Below are 15,142 nucleotides of genomic sequence, written 5' to 3' on the forward strand. Positions count from 1 at the left end.
GCAGAAATCTGCATTGATTACACCTTTGCAGGATACATTTCTGGAATGAATGACTCTTTTCCATCAGGGGTTCAGCTTGTATCTTCTAGACTTGTTTGGAATTTCAAAATATGATACAATAAACCTCAATAGATGTAGTAATTTATGGTTATATGCTGTCTTCCATTTGTATTTCTATTGTGTTGATACCAATGTTTTCTTCTCTGCCTAACAGTATACTTTTTATCCAATATTAGACGACCCATAAAAAAAATCTAAGGAGGAAAAAAGCATTGAAACAAACTTATCGCTATGGAAAATATGTATTTCTGTGTTTTTTTAAATGCTTCATGCTACCTATACCTCATTTCTGCTCTGAAAGAACTCAAAATGTATATAATAATGAGAAGATCTGGGTACACATGAATTAGAGTTCAGCGGGATGCAAAGAGGAAACCTGCCTCAGACATTCTTAGTTGGTCCCTGGTAGTGCTTGGATTTAGTTACAAACATGCTAAAAAGTTCTATTTTCAGGAGTTTACTAAACAGAAGGTGACAGGCTTCAGGCTGGGGCGAGGTTGCATGCCAGTTTTTTCATGTTAATTTTATTCTCCCTCTCGCTTGTCAACGTAATTGCAGGCAGAAACCTCTTTCAGAAGAGTATGCTGTTCTTTGTTTTTTGTGGATGTGCTAAGTTGTACATATTCTTTTAGTTTCACCCAGGCTCCTGAGGAAGGTAGGGCGAGCACGAATGAGGACAGTAGCTTTGACGCCCACCTACAGTGGCGAGGCTGATGCACTCCTCCCCTCACTGAAAACCGAGGTTTGGAGCTGGGGAAGAGGCAAGGAAGGACAGCTGGGCCACGGAGACATCCTACCGAGGTAAGGTCTCAATAAATGAACTGGAAAGAGGGGTCACTGTGGGTAGGTGCTGGGAATATCTGTGTCATTACCCGAGGGGATTGATGGAAAAGGTTTATATCCACCGTTTCTACTTTGCAGTCGGATCCATGTAACTTCATTTGATTCTTCATGTGCTTGGTGTACTCATTCTGTGCTGAGGTTGGAACTGTGACAATACTGGTAGTGTTGACAAAAAAAATAATCTCACAAATGATACATGCACACTTTGCATTATTTCAGTCAGTTTTCTTGAAGCCTTCGCAATGCTCATTCTGATGTTCCTCAGTAAGTTGTTAAAGTAGCTCAGTGGGCAAATGCATCTGCTGCAGCTATCTCTGCAACCTGTGAGTCACTGATTTCATTCTTGGTTTCACCAACTTTTCCTGATGTAATTTCAATGGTTACAGTTTTACTGAGTAAAGAGTATAAGTTCAACCTATGGAAAATGACTTTATTACTCCACAAGCACCAACAAAAAGTTATTAGTCAACCTGTGTAGAGAAAAGGATATTCAAGTGGAGCCATTCAATAAGCCACATGGTATAGTGCAGAGCAGTCATACTGTGTAGTGTTTAATAAAATAGTGTTTTTATGTACCCTTTGCTGAAAACACTACATCTGGGTGTGGATGTGAATTTAGTGGGAGTTTAAGGGGCCTGATATGCAAAAGTTTAAAAGAACTTTGCCATGCAGTCCTCCATGTCGATGCAACCTTCTTAGAGAACCTTCCAAACAGTACTTCCAAGGAACATCAGATTTGCCCAGGAGAGTGAAGGTATAGTACGGATTATGTGTGCAATCATTATTTGGCCTGTCTGTTGTCCTGTCTTTCTCTCCCTTAAACCACAGTGGGTAAAGTGTTAGACTTAAGGGAGTTATATTTACTACTCCCATTCAAAACTTTACCACATTATGAAGAGTGGTGGTCTTTGGAGGGGTTAGATTTACTGTTCCCACTCGAAACGTAGCCACACCCAGGAAATTGTTTGATTTACTGTTCCCTCTACACTACGTTCCTGTAGTTCAAGCCCTTGTACTCTAGCATTTGGATGGCGGTAATGCCCCACTCTGTGGCCTCCCAGAATCCACACTGGCACCCCTTAGGGGCATCCTTACCCGCTGCAACGTGTCTCATCCAGCGCCTGATGAAATATGATCACATTGCTCTCACCCTAATGGAACACCATTCTCTCCCCTTACCAACCCTCACCATCTTCAAACCTAGTTGCATCATTCACAAAGCTGTCAAGAACAGTACCCCTGCTTATCTTGCAGACAAGCTCACCAGCTCTGGTTGTTCTTGAAATTCCCTCAGCCAGGACACCATCAGACTGCAGACTAAGAAGTGTATAGAATGATAATCAAAACAACAGGCCATTTCCATCTGTGCACCCAGGGTCTGGAACAGCATGTCCTTCTCCATCAGAAACGATATTAGGCTTCTCCAGTTTAGGAAATAACTGGAGACTCACCTCTTTAAAGAACACAACATCACATGCATTACCATTGACAATTCAGCTGCCTCTCCTATTAATCATTGACCTTAAACTTGCCTAATACCATGTGCAGTGCTCCATTGCCTTTTGGCTATGTTTGTGCTATAGAAATACCATATATATATACATACACCTAGACACTTTTTAGAAGAAAAAATTGCATTCTGTGGGGGTTATATACTGATCACATCCAAAATTATCCAGAAAAGCAAAAATTATTTACATTGAAACAAAACACTTAAATATTCTTCAAAGAAGGCTTCTGCATAATAAGATGCCTGCACTGAATTCTCAGTTTTTCTAGTGTTTTCTCAAAAAGTTAGCATGACTACCCCCTTAATGCTGTCCCACCTCGACTATGCAGAAATATTAAGTTGGGAACCCTTCTCTTCCGACTTTACAACCTGCAGAGTTTGGAAAGCAACTGACAGCCAGCATCCTCTAGCCCTTTAGACTAGCATCTCCCCAGTCATCATATCTTTGCCTTGACTTCCGATGGATGCATATTTCACTTGAGCATTCCTTGGACTGCTCTATTTTCAATGTATAATCAGCATCCTTCTCCAAACAAGACCACTATGCTTGAGGTTGACAACTCATCCTCCATCAGTTTAAAACTTTTTGAAGGGAAAGATGTTCAGGTTCTCTACTTTTTGTTGAAATTGCTGAGATCAATAATTTGATTCCTTGGAGAATGAAAATACTTAACAAGTACCTGTCATTTCAGGGACCACTACAAACCTGGCTCTTCCCATTCTCATAATTGTGTGATACAGATGACAAAAATAAATTAGTAGGTATGCATAACTGTGTTTATCCTCACATTCTCTGTAACACCCCATGCTTATGTGTTACAACGTTCGCTGTACCTCACGCACCTCAGCCAATATCTCCCACATAGGCCATACTATAGCCAACACTCTATCAAGTATGCACTGCAAAAGAGCGCCCAGCAATCGGATTCAAATTTGACGTCTTTGTGGCCTTGTCAGGGGTATGAACTCCTATTTAAGTTCTACAGTCCAACTGTATGTATTACTAAAAGGTAGCTGATTTGTTTTTTATGTGAATTATACACCTACACATTGATAATTGGATTCTTGCCATTAACTTGTTACATACTGAATTGGAGAAAGCATAAGATTGGAAAGAGTTTTGTGCCAGTATCCATGACGCAATGTTCGCAAAACCTCTGAGTAAGTTTTGATGGAAATATATGTCCAAGATGGGTAAAGAGATGAGGAAGTAACCAATTGCTACACAAAGAGTTTAGGAAGTATCAATAGAAATTCAGCCACACGAGTGATGAACATTTGCATTCCCCCTTCTTGTGCCATTAAGCACCAGATCTGTCAAAGGGATTCACTAAAACAGCGTCAAAATGCACAAAGTGACTAGTGAGCAAATACAAATTTCAAAGAATGGTTAAGAAAAAACATATCCGGTATTAATTCTGGTCACACCGTAATAGAACCAAAATCTCCATACAGACCTTGTCCCAACTTCAAACAAGCATCTCTGTTTAAAGCACACCAAAGCTCTCTACACAGTAGTCGCACTTGTTGCTGGGACACAGGGAATTACTGGCAAATTTCTTCCCTTCTATGTGATGTAGAGATCTGGTGCAAGCAAAATGTATTGCCACCTTTAAGGTCAAAATATAACCCTGAGATTCACACCACCCCTTAGGCATGTTTCCCACAGTGCACAACACCTATGGCTGAAGTGAGGGGCTAAAGTGTTTTCTTCAGTTCATGGATACTCAGGCGTGCCACACATACATCTCCAACGTACAATAGAGCATTGCCAACAGTAAAGTGGACACATGGGCAGAATGTCATCTCGCTCGATGAGCAGGACGGAAAGTCATTACCTACCTCCTTTCTGTTCCAGCTTTCATTTTGTCACATCAATTGAGGTGGATGGGTACAAGTCATAGGACACAGGGATAGATCAAAGTCGATATGGAGAAAGGCCCCTCTATGAATGAAAAGAAGCCGGTGAGTCTTCAGCTCACTGCAGGTAGAGGTTCACAGAGAAAATGGGAGCCGAGGCTATGCTCACTAAACATACACTTTATGCACAGGTTAAGTGCAGCAGAACACCTCCAACTGTCCCTTTATTTACAGACAGGAACACTACCACACAAACAGAGCCAGCTAGGTTATGTGTTCTAAATTTAGGCACACTGCCTCCTTGTATGATAATTGCACAAAATTGATGTGGTATGCCTGCCCACTTGTCAATGAGCTCCTTCTTCCTCCCAACGTGGTCATGGGGCCTCTGAGCCCTTTCAGCTCTCCCGTATCCAGACACAAGGGATACTCAAAAGATGAACACACTGGAACCAAATTTCAGTTTGTGCACTTTTTCTATCAGGGAAAATGCCATTCCCTCCTCACAGAGGCTAGAAACAGAATGTAATGTTGATTCATTTTTTTAAAGGTATGCAGAGTCCTGACCCATTCTAGGGTGGCATGCTTCATCATAGGGTCTGCATTTCACTTGTGGATTTGTAGCATAAATCGGCTCAGTCTTAAAAACGAAAGTACTTCTTCTGGCGAAAGTGGCACAATGTAGAATCTGGAACACTATCATTGTGTCAGCCCCTGAGTGGTGAGATGTGAGATTTAAAAATGTACTTCATGGATGACCCTCAATTTGTTTATGATCGCCAGTTAGTATGCTTAAAAAATATGGGGAATAATTCTATCCTGAGATCAGGCCAACATTGTATTGTATTGTATTGTATTGTAATTGCATTTATATAGCGCTTACTACCCCTGACGAGGCGTCAAAGCGCTTTTCCGGTGAGTAGCACGCTACTCCGGGACCCATAGTGGATTAGTGTTGAATTAGTATAGTGAAACATGCAAGTAAATTTTAAGTGGTGGATAGGTTAGTACTTTCTAGGTTAGTTAGTTATTTGGATTCGGATTCGGAAAGATAGCAGAATCACGCTACTCCGGAAACCCATAAAGGATTTGTGCTGCATTAGTATGGTGAAATATGAAAGTAATTTGAGTGGTGGATATTAGTCAGTTATTTGGAATTAGAAGGGTAGCGGAGGGATAAAAGGGAAGAAAGGTTTGCATTCATGTAGTACCTGTTACCCCTGATGGGTGTTGAAGCGCTTTTTTGGCGAGTAGGACGCTACTCTGGAACCCATAAAGGATTAGTGTTGAAAAAATTAGTATAGTGAAGTATGAAGTAATTTGAGTGGTGGATATGTTATTCAGTTATTTGGATAGAGAAGGGTAGGTTGCGGAATAGAAGAGGGAAAGAGGTTTGTATTTATATAGTGCTTGCTACCCCTTGATGGGGTTTTGAGGCGCTTTATTGGCGAGTAGCACGCTACTCTGGAACCCATAAAGGATTAGTGGTGAATTGGTATAGTGGAATATGGAAATTCAGAAGTGAACATGTTAATCTGTTATTTTGATTGAAAAGGATAGTGGAGGGACAGAAGAGAGAGATTTCTTTTTTTCTTGTTTTTTTTAGGTGATAGCAGTAGGAGGAGGCTTTTGGATACGTAAAAGGGTTTTTTGAGGGGAAGAGTCAGAGGGAAGAGTTTATAAAGGTTTGTTTTGGGGGATCGGTATAGTAAAAAGAGGTGTCAGATGATGCAAGGAGGGGTAGAGTAGGAGAGAGTCTAGAAAGGGTTATTTTGGAGATTATAGTAGTGGTATGGGGTTTGGGATAAATGAGAGAGTGGATGTAGAGGATATATTGATATATGTATAGGGTGAGGGATAGGGCAGTGCTTTGAAATAGTAGTGGAAAGACGATTGAGATGAGTCAGAAGGTTGTGCCAGAGGATATATTGAGAGAAGTATAGGCTGAGAAATAGGGTAGTGCATGTGAAATGCTAAATTAGAAGAAAGGGATACACATATAGATCCATAAGTACATTGAAAGTATGTAGATGCATAGAGGAGGTAAGTATATATAGATTAAAGATATTGATAGAGGAATAGGATGAGAAATAGGGTAGTGCATTGGATATGCTTTTTCAGGAGAAAGGTAACAGACACACAGATCCAAGTATATGGAAGGTACATAGATGCACAATGGAAGTAAGTACATGTAGACCAAAGATGATTTTTTACATTTTTTTATTAATTAATTTATTTATTTACAACAACATAATTATTCTACATGTTTATACAAAGCAATACACAAAGATAGGTACATATCTATAGTGAAAATAAATGCTTATATACAGAGGAATATGCTGTAAATTTCTGTTTGTTTATGGTGCTTATGCGGGGAAGAGCCAATTCTTAAGTAGTTTTCCGAAGATAAGGTGATTGTCGGTGGATCTTATGTTTGGGGTTAAAGAGTTCCATAGTTTGGCTGCTTGAACAGAGAAGTATGTGCCACCCATGGTTTTTTTCTTGTATCTTGGGATTTTGAGGCAAGATGCCCCTTTAGAGCATAGGTTCCTTTGTTGAATGTGTTTGGTGATTTTATTCCTGATGAAGAGTGGTCCCATTCCATGCATTGCCATGTGGCTGATACAAAGTAGCTTGAACGTGGATCTTCTGGCAACCGGTAACCAATGCAGGGCTTTCAAGGCAGGTGAGTTGTGGTTTCGCGGTTTGATATGCAAGAGTAGTCTGGCAGCCGAGTTCCGAATCCGTTGTAGTCTTTTCATGGTCGTTAAAGGTGATCCGTGGTACAGGCTATTGGCGTAATCGAGTTTGGACAGAACAAGGGAGATGGTAGCTTGGACCTTGTGTGGAAATCCCAAATGAGGGAAAATTCGTCGCAGCGTTTTTATAGTGACAAAGCTTGATCTTGCTAGTTTGTCCACTTGGGCATTCATCGACAGCTTGGAGTCCACGGTCATTCAGAGGTTTCTTACTTCCTTCGATACTTTAGGCAGTGATCCCAGTTCATCAGGCCAGGCGGCAAGCGGGTCGTAATGTTTCCAATCGCCACACGTGAGTATTTCTGTTTTTGAAGCATTCAATTTGAGATGGCTCCAAGTTATTCACTGATCCACGGCTCTGAGAAAACTGAAAATTGGGGATTTGTTCAAAGTCTTTGGGGCATTCCAGTTGAAGGAGTATTTGCGTGCAATCTGCATAGTTATAGCACGTGAGGTGAAATTGATTGATCAGTACCGGTAATGACTTCCTGTAGATGTTGAAAAGCATGGGCGAGATGATAGAACCTTGAGGGACCCCTGCTTTTGTGGAGTATGGATTGGACGAGAAAGGTAGGGTATGGATGACATGAGTTCTGTTTTGAAGGTAGGGCGCGATCCAGTCTAGAGCAGTTCCCTCTATGCCGGCTTCATAAAGTTTTTGTTTCAGAGTGTCATGGTCAACCATGTGAAAGGCAGCCGAGAGGTCCAAGAGGAGTAGCGCAGCAACCCCGCTGCGGTCAACTGTATTCTTCAGGTCATCCCAGATGGCAAGGAGGGCATATTCAGTGCCTCTTCCTGGACGAAATCCTGTTTGGAACGTCTGAGAGTATGTCATTCTCTTCAATCAATTGTGACATCTGGGCGAACGCTGCTCTTTCTATCAGTTTGCCCAGGAAAGGTCCATTTGTAATGGGTCTGTAGTTGTCAGGGTTTAGCGGGTCCAAGTTTGTTTTCTTCAGTAAAGGGAGTTTGTGTGATTCTTTTGAGTTCTTCTGGAAATATTCCGGTAGTTAAGGAATCGTTGATGATTCTTCATACTGGAGTGGCAGCAGAGGTTGTTAAAAGAATTGTCTTGAAAGTTTGTGGTGGACAGGGGACAGAAGGGCTGCCGGCAGGCCTGCTTGCTTTGACCAGGTCCATAAATTCATCGTCTGAGATGTGTTGGAAGAAACTGAGAGGCTGAGTTAGAGTATTCTTGGATTGTTGTTTTGTACAGGGGTTAGTGCTGGTGCTTTGTTTCTTTTTTAAGTACAAGTCCAATGTGTCTGCTTTGTCTGTGTAATGATTTGCCAGTTTGTCTGTTTAATCTTGAGTAACAGGATGAGTTCCTTCTAGGCAATTTGGTTGCGAAATTCCTTGAGTATTTTATAGAATTCTTTATTTGCACATTTAGCATTTTGAATTCTGTCTGAGTAGTACCTTTTCTTAGCTTTTTTGATAGCTGACTTGTATAATCTGTTAATTTCTTGTAGGTGATGTTTGTCTTATTTGGCGTTTGTTTTGAGCCAGGTACGTTGCAGCTTTCTAATTTGTTGGTTTTTGTCTTTTTATTTCTAAGTTTCTCCAAGGCCCTTTTTTTCTTTTGTGCTGTTGTGTGGTTTTGAGTGGTATCAGGATGTCAAAAGCTTCCTGTAGCCACTCATATAGATTTTGAACCGCAGTTATTGTTTCCAGATTTGTACTTGATGTTAGTTGTGTTTCTAAGTGTTCCAAATTGAGTTTGTTCCACTGCCGATAGGTGGATGGATGTAGGCTAGTTTTAGGTGAGTCCCTTAGTGTTGTTTTATGTTGGAAATCAAGCAAGTGGTGGTCTGACCATGTGACTGGAGTTATAGTTTGAAAGATAGCTAGTTAGTATTAGCAAAAATGACATCTAGGATATGTCCAGCGATGTGTGTGGGTTTGTGGACAATCTGATGCAGGTTCAGTGCGTCTAGGCCAGTGATTGTTTTTTGATGGGTCATATTGGGTTTGTCAAACCAAATGTTGAGGTCACCCAGAATGCATAAGTTGGAGTGTATTGTTATCAGGTTTGAAACGGTGTCTAGAAGTGCGTCTGGGAATGGCGCCTTGCTAGGTGGAGTCCTGTAAAGGAGCAGGAAGTTACAGGATGAAGACGGTGTAGTATTGCATCTTGTTAGAAGAGCCTCACTATTCTTTATGGAGATGTCATCAACTTTAGTGTTATGTAATGTTTGCCTGAACACAACAGCTAGACCACCTCCTTTTTTGCCTATATGATTTTGGGTGGTCGTTTGACAGCCTAGAGGAATGGCTTCATGCAGGACTGGAGCCATATCATCTCCCAACCATGATTCAGTTATGAATAGTATGTTTGGTTTTGCATCAGTGAGAAGGTCGTAGATGTGATGTTTTTTTTAGAGAGGGATCGAGCATTTATTAGTGGACAGTTTATAGAATGGCCTTTGGTGATAGTGAGACTTTGTTTTGTAGTAGAGTGAACAGTATTATGTGTGTTTGTAGCAGGTGCGTTTTTAGTGCTGGCATTAGCTTTATGAGGATAGTAATCGTGTAGCTGGCCAGTATCATGTTCCTCATCCAGCATGCTAAGAAGGCATTTTGATGGGTCTGCGTGTGTAGGTGGTTGAGATGGTGTTTGAGAGTGAGTTGGTGTGCTGTGTTGTTTTCGTGGTGTATCATTGTTGTGCAGTAGACATGGGGATGCAAAGTTGTGAGGTGTGGCACTTCGCTTATGTTGTTTGCCTGTGTTTATGGTGGAAGGTGTATGAGTCAGGGGTGGTGGTGCAGCACGTGGGTCATGTAGTAAGGTTCTAAATTGTCCAATGGATGAGAGGCGGTTAGAAGAAAGTTGCTGTGTTGCTGTATCTGTGTTAGGTGTGATGGAAGAGAGAGAGCTTGGCATTGGAGTTTGTTCCTTTGTGTGGTTTGATAGGTGGGTGTATGTTTGTATTTTCTGATGGTAAGTATTTTGACATGTTGCGCTTTGAAGATCTTGTTGTGCTGGTGTGTGTGATATGTTTTGTTTTTGAGGAGTAGTGAAAAGGGGTGCTGGTGTATTTGTTTCATGCAATGTATTTGGTTGTATAGTATTGTTTGAGAGTAGAGTGTATGTTGTGTGTAGGAGGGAATGAAGTAGAGGTAAGAGTGTTTGTCTTAGACTGGTTTGTTGCTAGAGTTAAAAAAGTGTGGTGGTGTGCAGTGTGTGTGTTGTGCGTTAGTGTTATTATGGTAGTAGGGAGAGGAGGGTGTTGGTTGGACAAATGATGGAAGGATGAATATATGTTTGTTAGTGATTAAAGGTGGTCTGTTAGGTGTAATTAGAGTAGGGGACGTGTGTCTGGATGGGATGTAGTTATGTATGGTGTTGAATGGGGTTGTGTTAGTGATGAGTGGATTGGTTAGTGGTATAGGATAGAGTTGTGTCATGTTTATAGGTGATGGTGGGTATGTGTGGTAGTTGGGATAGAAGGGTGTATAGATGTGGTTTTGTTGGGTTTGCAGTGCATGCTGGTATATTGGTCCGTGCATAGGGTTGTGTGTGGTGTACATTTGGTTTGCATGTGTTACTATGTGTTCGAGGCATATGAGCTGCAGATTACACACTGTGCATAGATCGCCAACTGGTGTTGGGCCCGGATGTTGCAGTTGTTTTTCTCTTGGAAAGTCTTTGGAAGTCACGAGGTATGTGACTCCTCCTTTGGATCATATTGCGCATGGGCTTCGGCTTCATCCTCAGATTCTTTTTCCGCCATCGGGCTCGGATGTGTTCTTCGCGCTCCAGTTCGGAACCGTTCCAGTTTTCCTGTTCGGCGCGCAATCCTCCTCCCTTCGACGGTATTGTCTCGATCGCGTTCTCCACACTCAACATGACTCAACAATCTAAGTCTTCGATTCCGGTCGTCGACGAAGGCCTTGGGGCCTACCTGGGCTCCGGTCCTGGCTGATGGAAAGGACGCCATTTAAGAAGTGTCCTCGATGTGGGTCGAAGTTTCCCCACACCGATCTCCATGAGGTGTGCAACCTCTGCCTCTCTCCAGAACACGAGGCAAGGGACTGTCCAGATTGCGCCTCCTTCAGATCGAAGAAGACGATCCGGGACCGACGAGCAAGGAGAACAATGGCTCACTCGTCGACTTCGATCCCTGACAACATCTTTGTAGAAGGCGTCGATGTTCTGGAACAACAGCACACCGAAGAAGGCCTCGCCAGCGCCTCCGAAGCTGACGACTCCGACGTCGAGGACATCACTCCGGAACAGAGGGGCGTGAGTACAGACGTCGACCCCGACCCTAAACCCCCCTCCACGCCATTGAAAAAGGCTTCGGTCACGCCTTCACCTTCGGGCCTAGGTATGCACCAAAAGACTACTTCCCATACCTCGCTTCCGGGCCCGGTTAAGAAGCCCATCAAGCCTTCAGGCAGCTCGGGCTCGAACCAGCCTACCCTCGGTGCCGAAAAAATCTCATCGGCACCGAAAAAGAAAACGGCCCTTTCCTCGTCCGCGCCGAGCTTGACACCGAAGCTCTCGGCGCCGAAGACTGGCACCGGCTCCTCGGCACCGATAACATCCTCGGAGCCAAGCATGAAGCCGAAAAGCCTCGACTCCCAAACCTCGAAACCGAAAGCCATCTCTGAACGAGGAAGTCAAAAGACACTTCTAAACCCCATGTTTCGAAACCAAGAACCAGTGCCGAATCGACGCCTAAAAAACCCACGGCTCCGACACCATCGGCACCGAAGGATCTGCCCATTACAGACGAACTGTTTCGACCCGATCCTTACCAAAAAACCCTCGTAAAGGATCCAAAGAATGGGCATTTGTCGCTTAGCACCAAAAAAAATCACTGGTCAAGCCTGCACCAGCTCCACCACCAAAAAGGAGACTTTGCCGCCTCCCCTTTGAGGATTCCTTCACCTCTTCCTCCACCTCCTCCCCCAACCCATCATTCTCCCACACCATCTCCAGATGAGGATGATGATGACATTATCTACGACACAGGGGACGGGGCTAACAACCAACTAACAGGGGACCCTACTCCTACAGGCTTCCCAGACCCATGGGAAGACTACAACATCTCAGACGTCCCTAACGTCCTGCAGGACAATCTTTACCCTTCTGCACCCTTCCCCCCAGAGGACACCATGGGCTTTAACCAGCTACTCCATAGGGCTGCCCACTACCACGGGGTTGATCTCCACACAGAACCCGCAGAGGAGGACTTCCTCTTAGATACATTTGACACTGCACAGAGGTCTACCTCAATTCTGCCGATGTTTAAGGGGGTTATTAAGCACGCACCAGAGGTTTTTAAAGACCCGGTTAGGGCCAGGGTCATTAACCCACGCATTGAGAAAAGATATAAAGCCGCCCCAACAGATCCACCCTATATTATAGGCCCCGCACCACTAGACTCCCTGGTAGTCTCCAATACGAGAAAACGTGCCAATTCCCAGGCATCAGGTGAAGCTCCACCTCCAGATAAAGAGTCTAAACTCCTAGACGCCTCTGGCAAACGGACGGCGTCCCAGGTGGCCAACATCTGGTGTATCGCTAACACCCAAGCGCTCCTAGCCAGATATGACAGGGCACATTATGATGAGCTGAAGTCAATAATGCAACACCTCCCTGATAAATATAAACATAGGGTCAACGAATTGATTCAAGAGGGTAAAACCATCACAAACACTTCCATCCGTTGTGCCCTCGATGTAGCTGACACCGCTTCCAGGGCAATAAATACCAGCACCCTTCTGCGTAGGCATGCCTGGCTACGCATCTCAGGTTTCAAACCTGAGGTTCACAGTTCCATCCTCAACCACCCCTTTGATGAGAAACATCTGTTTGGCCCTAATGTCGATATAGCCCTCGAAAACATGAAGGACACAGACACAGCAAAATCTATGGGAGCCTTGCAGTCACAAGCTCCCAGATGCTCCTTTCGGCGTTCCTCCTTTAGAAGCAACACCAGAGGCTACTCCTCCGACAGCGCATCCACTTCCTAAAAAACCCCTACCCAATCCACCTTCACTAGGGGTTATCAAAGAGGCAGTTACAGAGTAACAACAACAAAGGCAGAGGCAAAACTAACACCTCCCGCTCTGCCTCCACCCCCACCCAGTGACTTCCCTCCACTTCCCCCAGACTATTCCACTCTAGTCGGGGGCAGACTCCACAATTTCCTTCCTGTCTGGGCTACCATCACCTCAGACAGATGGGTGCAACAAATAATCCAATCAGGCTACTGTCTAGAGCTAACATCTACCCCCCAATCATTCCACCCAAACAGCGCCCAATGTCACAGGAACATTTGTCACTTCTAAAGCAGGAGGTAATCTCCCTCCTACAAAAAAATTCAATAGAACCAGTTCCTGCCCACCAACAAAACAAGGGAGTTTACTCCCTATATTTTCTCATACCAAAGAAGGACGGCTCTCTCAGGCCCATTCTGGACCTCAGACCCCTAAACCAATACATACACTCAGACCACTTTCACATGATCACACTCCAGCAGGTGCTTCCTCTGCTCTCCCAAAACAACTTCCTAACCACCATAGACCTCAAGGACGCCTATTTCCACATTCCCGTGCACACCACTCACAGGAAGTTTCTCAGATTCGTAGTGGACGGTCACCACTACCAATTCAAAGTACTCCCATTTGGAGTCACCCCAGCGCCGTGAGTGTTTACCAAGTGCTTAGCAGTAGTAGCAGCACACCTGAGAAGACAACGCATCCACGTCTTCCCATATCTAGACGACTGACTCATAAAAGCCAGCTCATACAACCAGTGTGTGCAACACACTCACGCCACTATCCAACTACTTCACGACCTGGGATTCACAGTAAACTACGCCAAGTCCCATCTGCATCCCTCCCACATACAACAATACCTCGGTGCCACCATAAACACCTCAAAAGCGTTAGCCTACCCCAGCCCTGCCAGGATAGCAAGCATATAAGCTCTTCGTGCCAAATTTCAACCACAACACTCTCTTCCAGCCCAAGTGTTTATGCAACTTATAGGGATGATGGCCTCTTGCATATTCATAGTACCTCATGCAAGACTCCAGATGCGTCCTCTCCAAGAGTGCCTAGCACGCCAATGGAACCAGGCTCAAGGTCAGCTAACAGATCTGGTGTTGGTAGACGGTCGTGCCCACTGCTCTCTGCAGTGGTGGACCACCAAACACCTTTCCAAAGGGCGACCGTTCCTAGAGCCGGCTCCTCAAATAGTTCTAACTGCGGACGCATCGCTCTCCGGCTGGGGAGCTCATCTACTACATCACACCATGCAGGGCAAGTGGACACCTCAACAGAAGTTACTCCACATCAACCATCTGGAGTTACTCGCCATGTTTCTAGCCCTAAAAGCCTTTCAAACACACGTCTCAGGCAAGGCTGTCTTAGTCCACACAGACAACATGACAGCAATGTACTACATCCAAAAACAGGGCGGCACACACTCTCTGCAGCTCTCTCAGCTAGCACAGACCCTATGGAGGTGGGCCATACCTCAGAACATTTTTCTCCTAGCACAACATGTCCCAGGAGTCCAAAACACCATTGCAGATCTGTTGAGCCGTCAAACTCAGCAAATCCACGAGTGGGAACTTCAGCCACAAGTTCTTCAACCATTCTTTCAAACGTGGGGGCAAACACAGATAGACCTCTTCGCCACCCACAAAAACGCCAAATGCCCAAGCTTCGCCGCCAGATACCCACACCCATTGTCCAAAGGCAATGCGATATGGATGAACTGGTCAGGCAGATTTGCGTACGCTTTTCCGCCTCTCCCAGTCATTCCATTAGTGGTGCTCAAACTACTACAACATTCCCTAACTCTCATCCTAGTTGCTCCAACTTGGGCCAGACAAACGTGATACACCACATTGCTGGAACTCTCCGTAGTTCCGCACCAAAAATTACACGTCTCTCCACGCCTCTTTATCCAGAACCATGGAGAGATCAGACACCCGGACCCAGCTCAGCTCAACCTTGCGATCAGGCTCCTGAAATCCTAGAATTTGGTTACCTTAATCTACCCCCTGACTGTATGAACGTCATTAAAGAAGCTAGACGACCTACCACTAGAGCCTGCTACACAGCCAAGTGGAAACGTTTTGTGATT

The 15,142-nt window shown here is 44.3% G+C and overlaps 1 protein-coding gene across 2 annotated transcripts in view; it reads left to right on the forward strand.

The window, feature by feature from the left end:
- ALS2 (alsin Rho guanine nucleotide exchange factor ALS2) overlaps nucleotides 1-15,142 on the forward strand; it is a 1,262,853-nt gene that overhangs the window by 309,199 nt on the left and 938,512 nt on the right. For both annotated transcript variants that reach the window (XM_085648975.1, XM_085648976.1), the window contains exon 6: nucleotides 693-861. In XM_085648975.1, the coding sequence (XP_085505101.1) occupies nucleotides 693-861 (169 nt within the window). The remainder of the gene's footprint in view (nucleotides 1-692; nucleotides 862-15,142) is intronic.

Source organism: Triturus cristatus, chromosome 3_2 (assembly GCF_964204655.1).
Source record: "Triturus cristatus chromosome 3_2, aTriCri1.1, whole genome shotgun sequence".
In the NCBI taxonomy this organism is placed as follows: domain Eukaryota; kingdom Metazoa; phylum Chordata; class Amphibia; order Caudata; family Salamandridae; genus Triturus; species Triturus cristatus.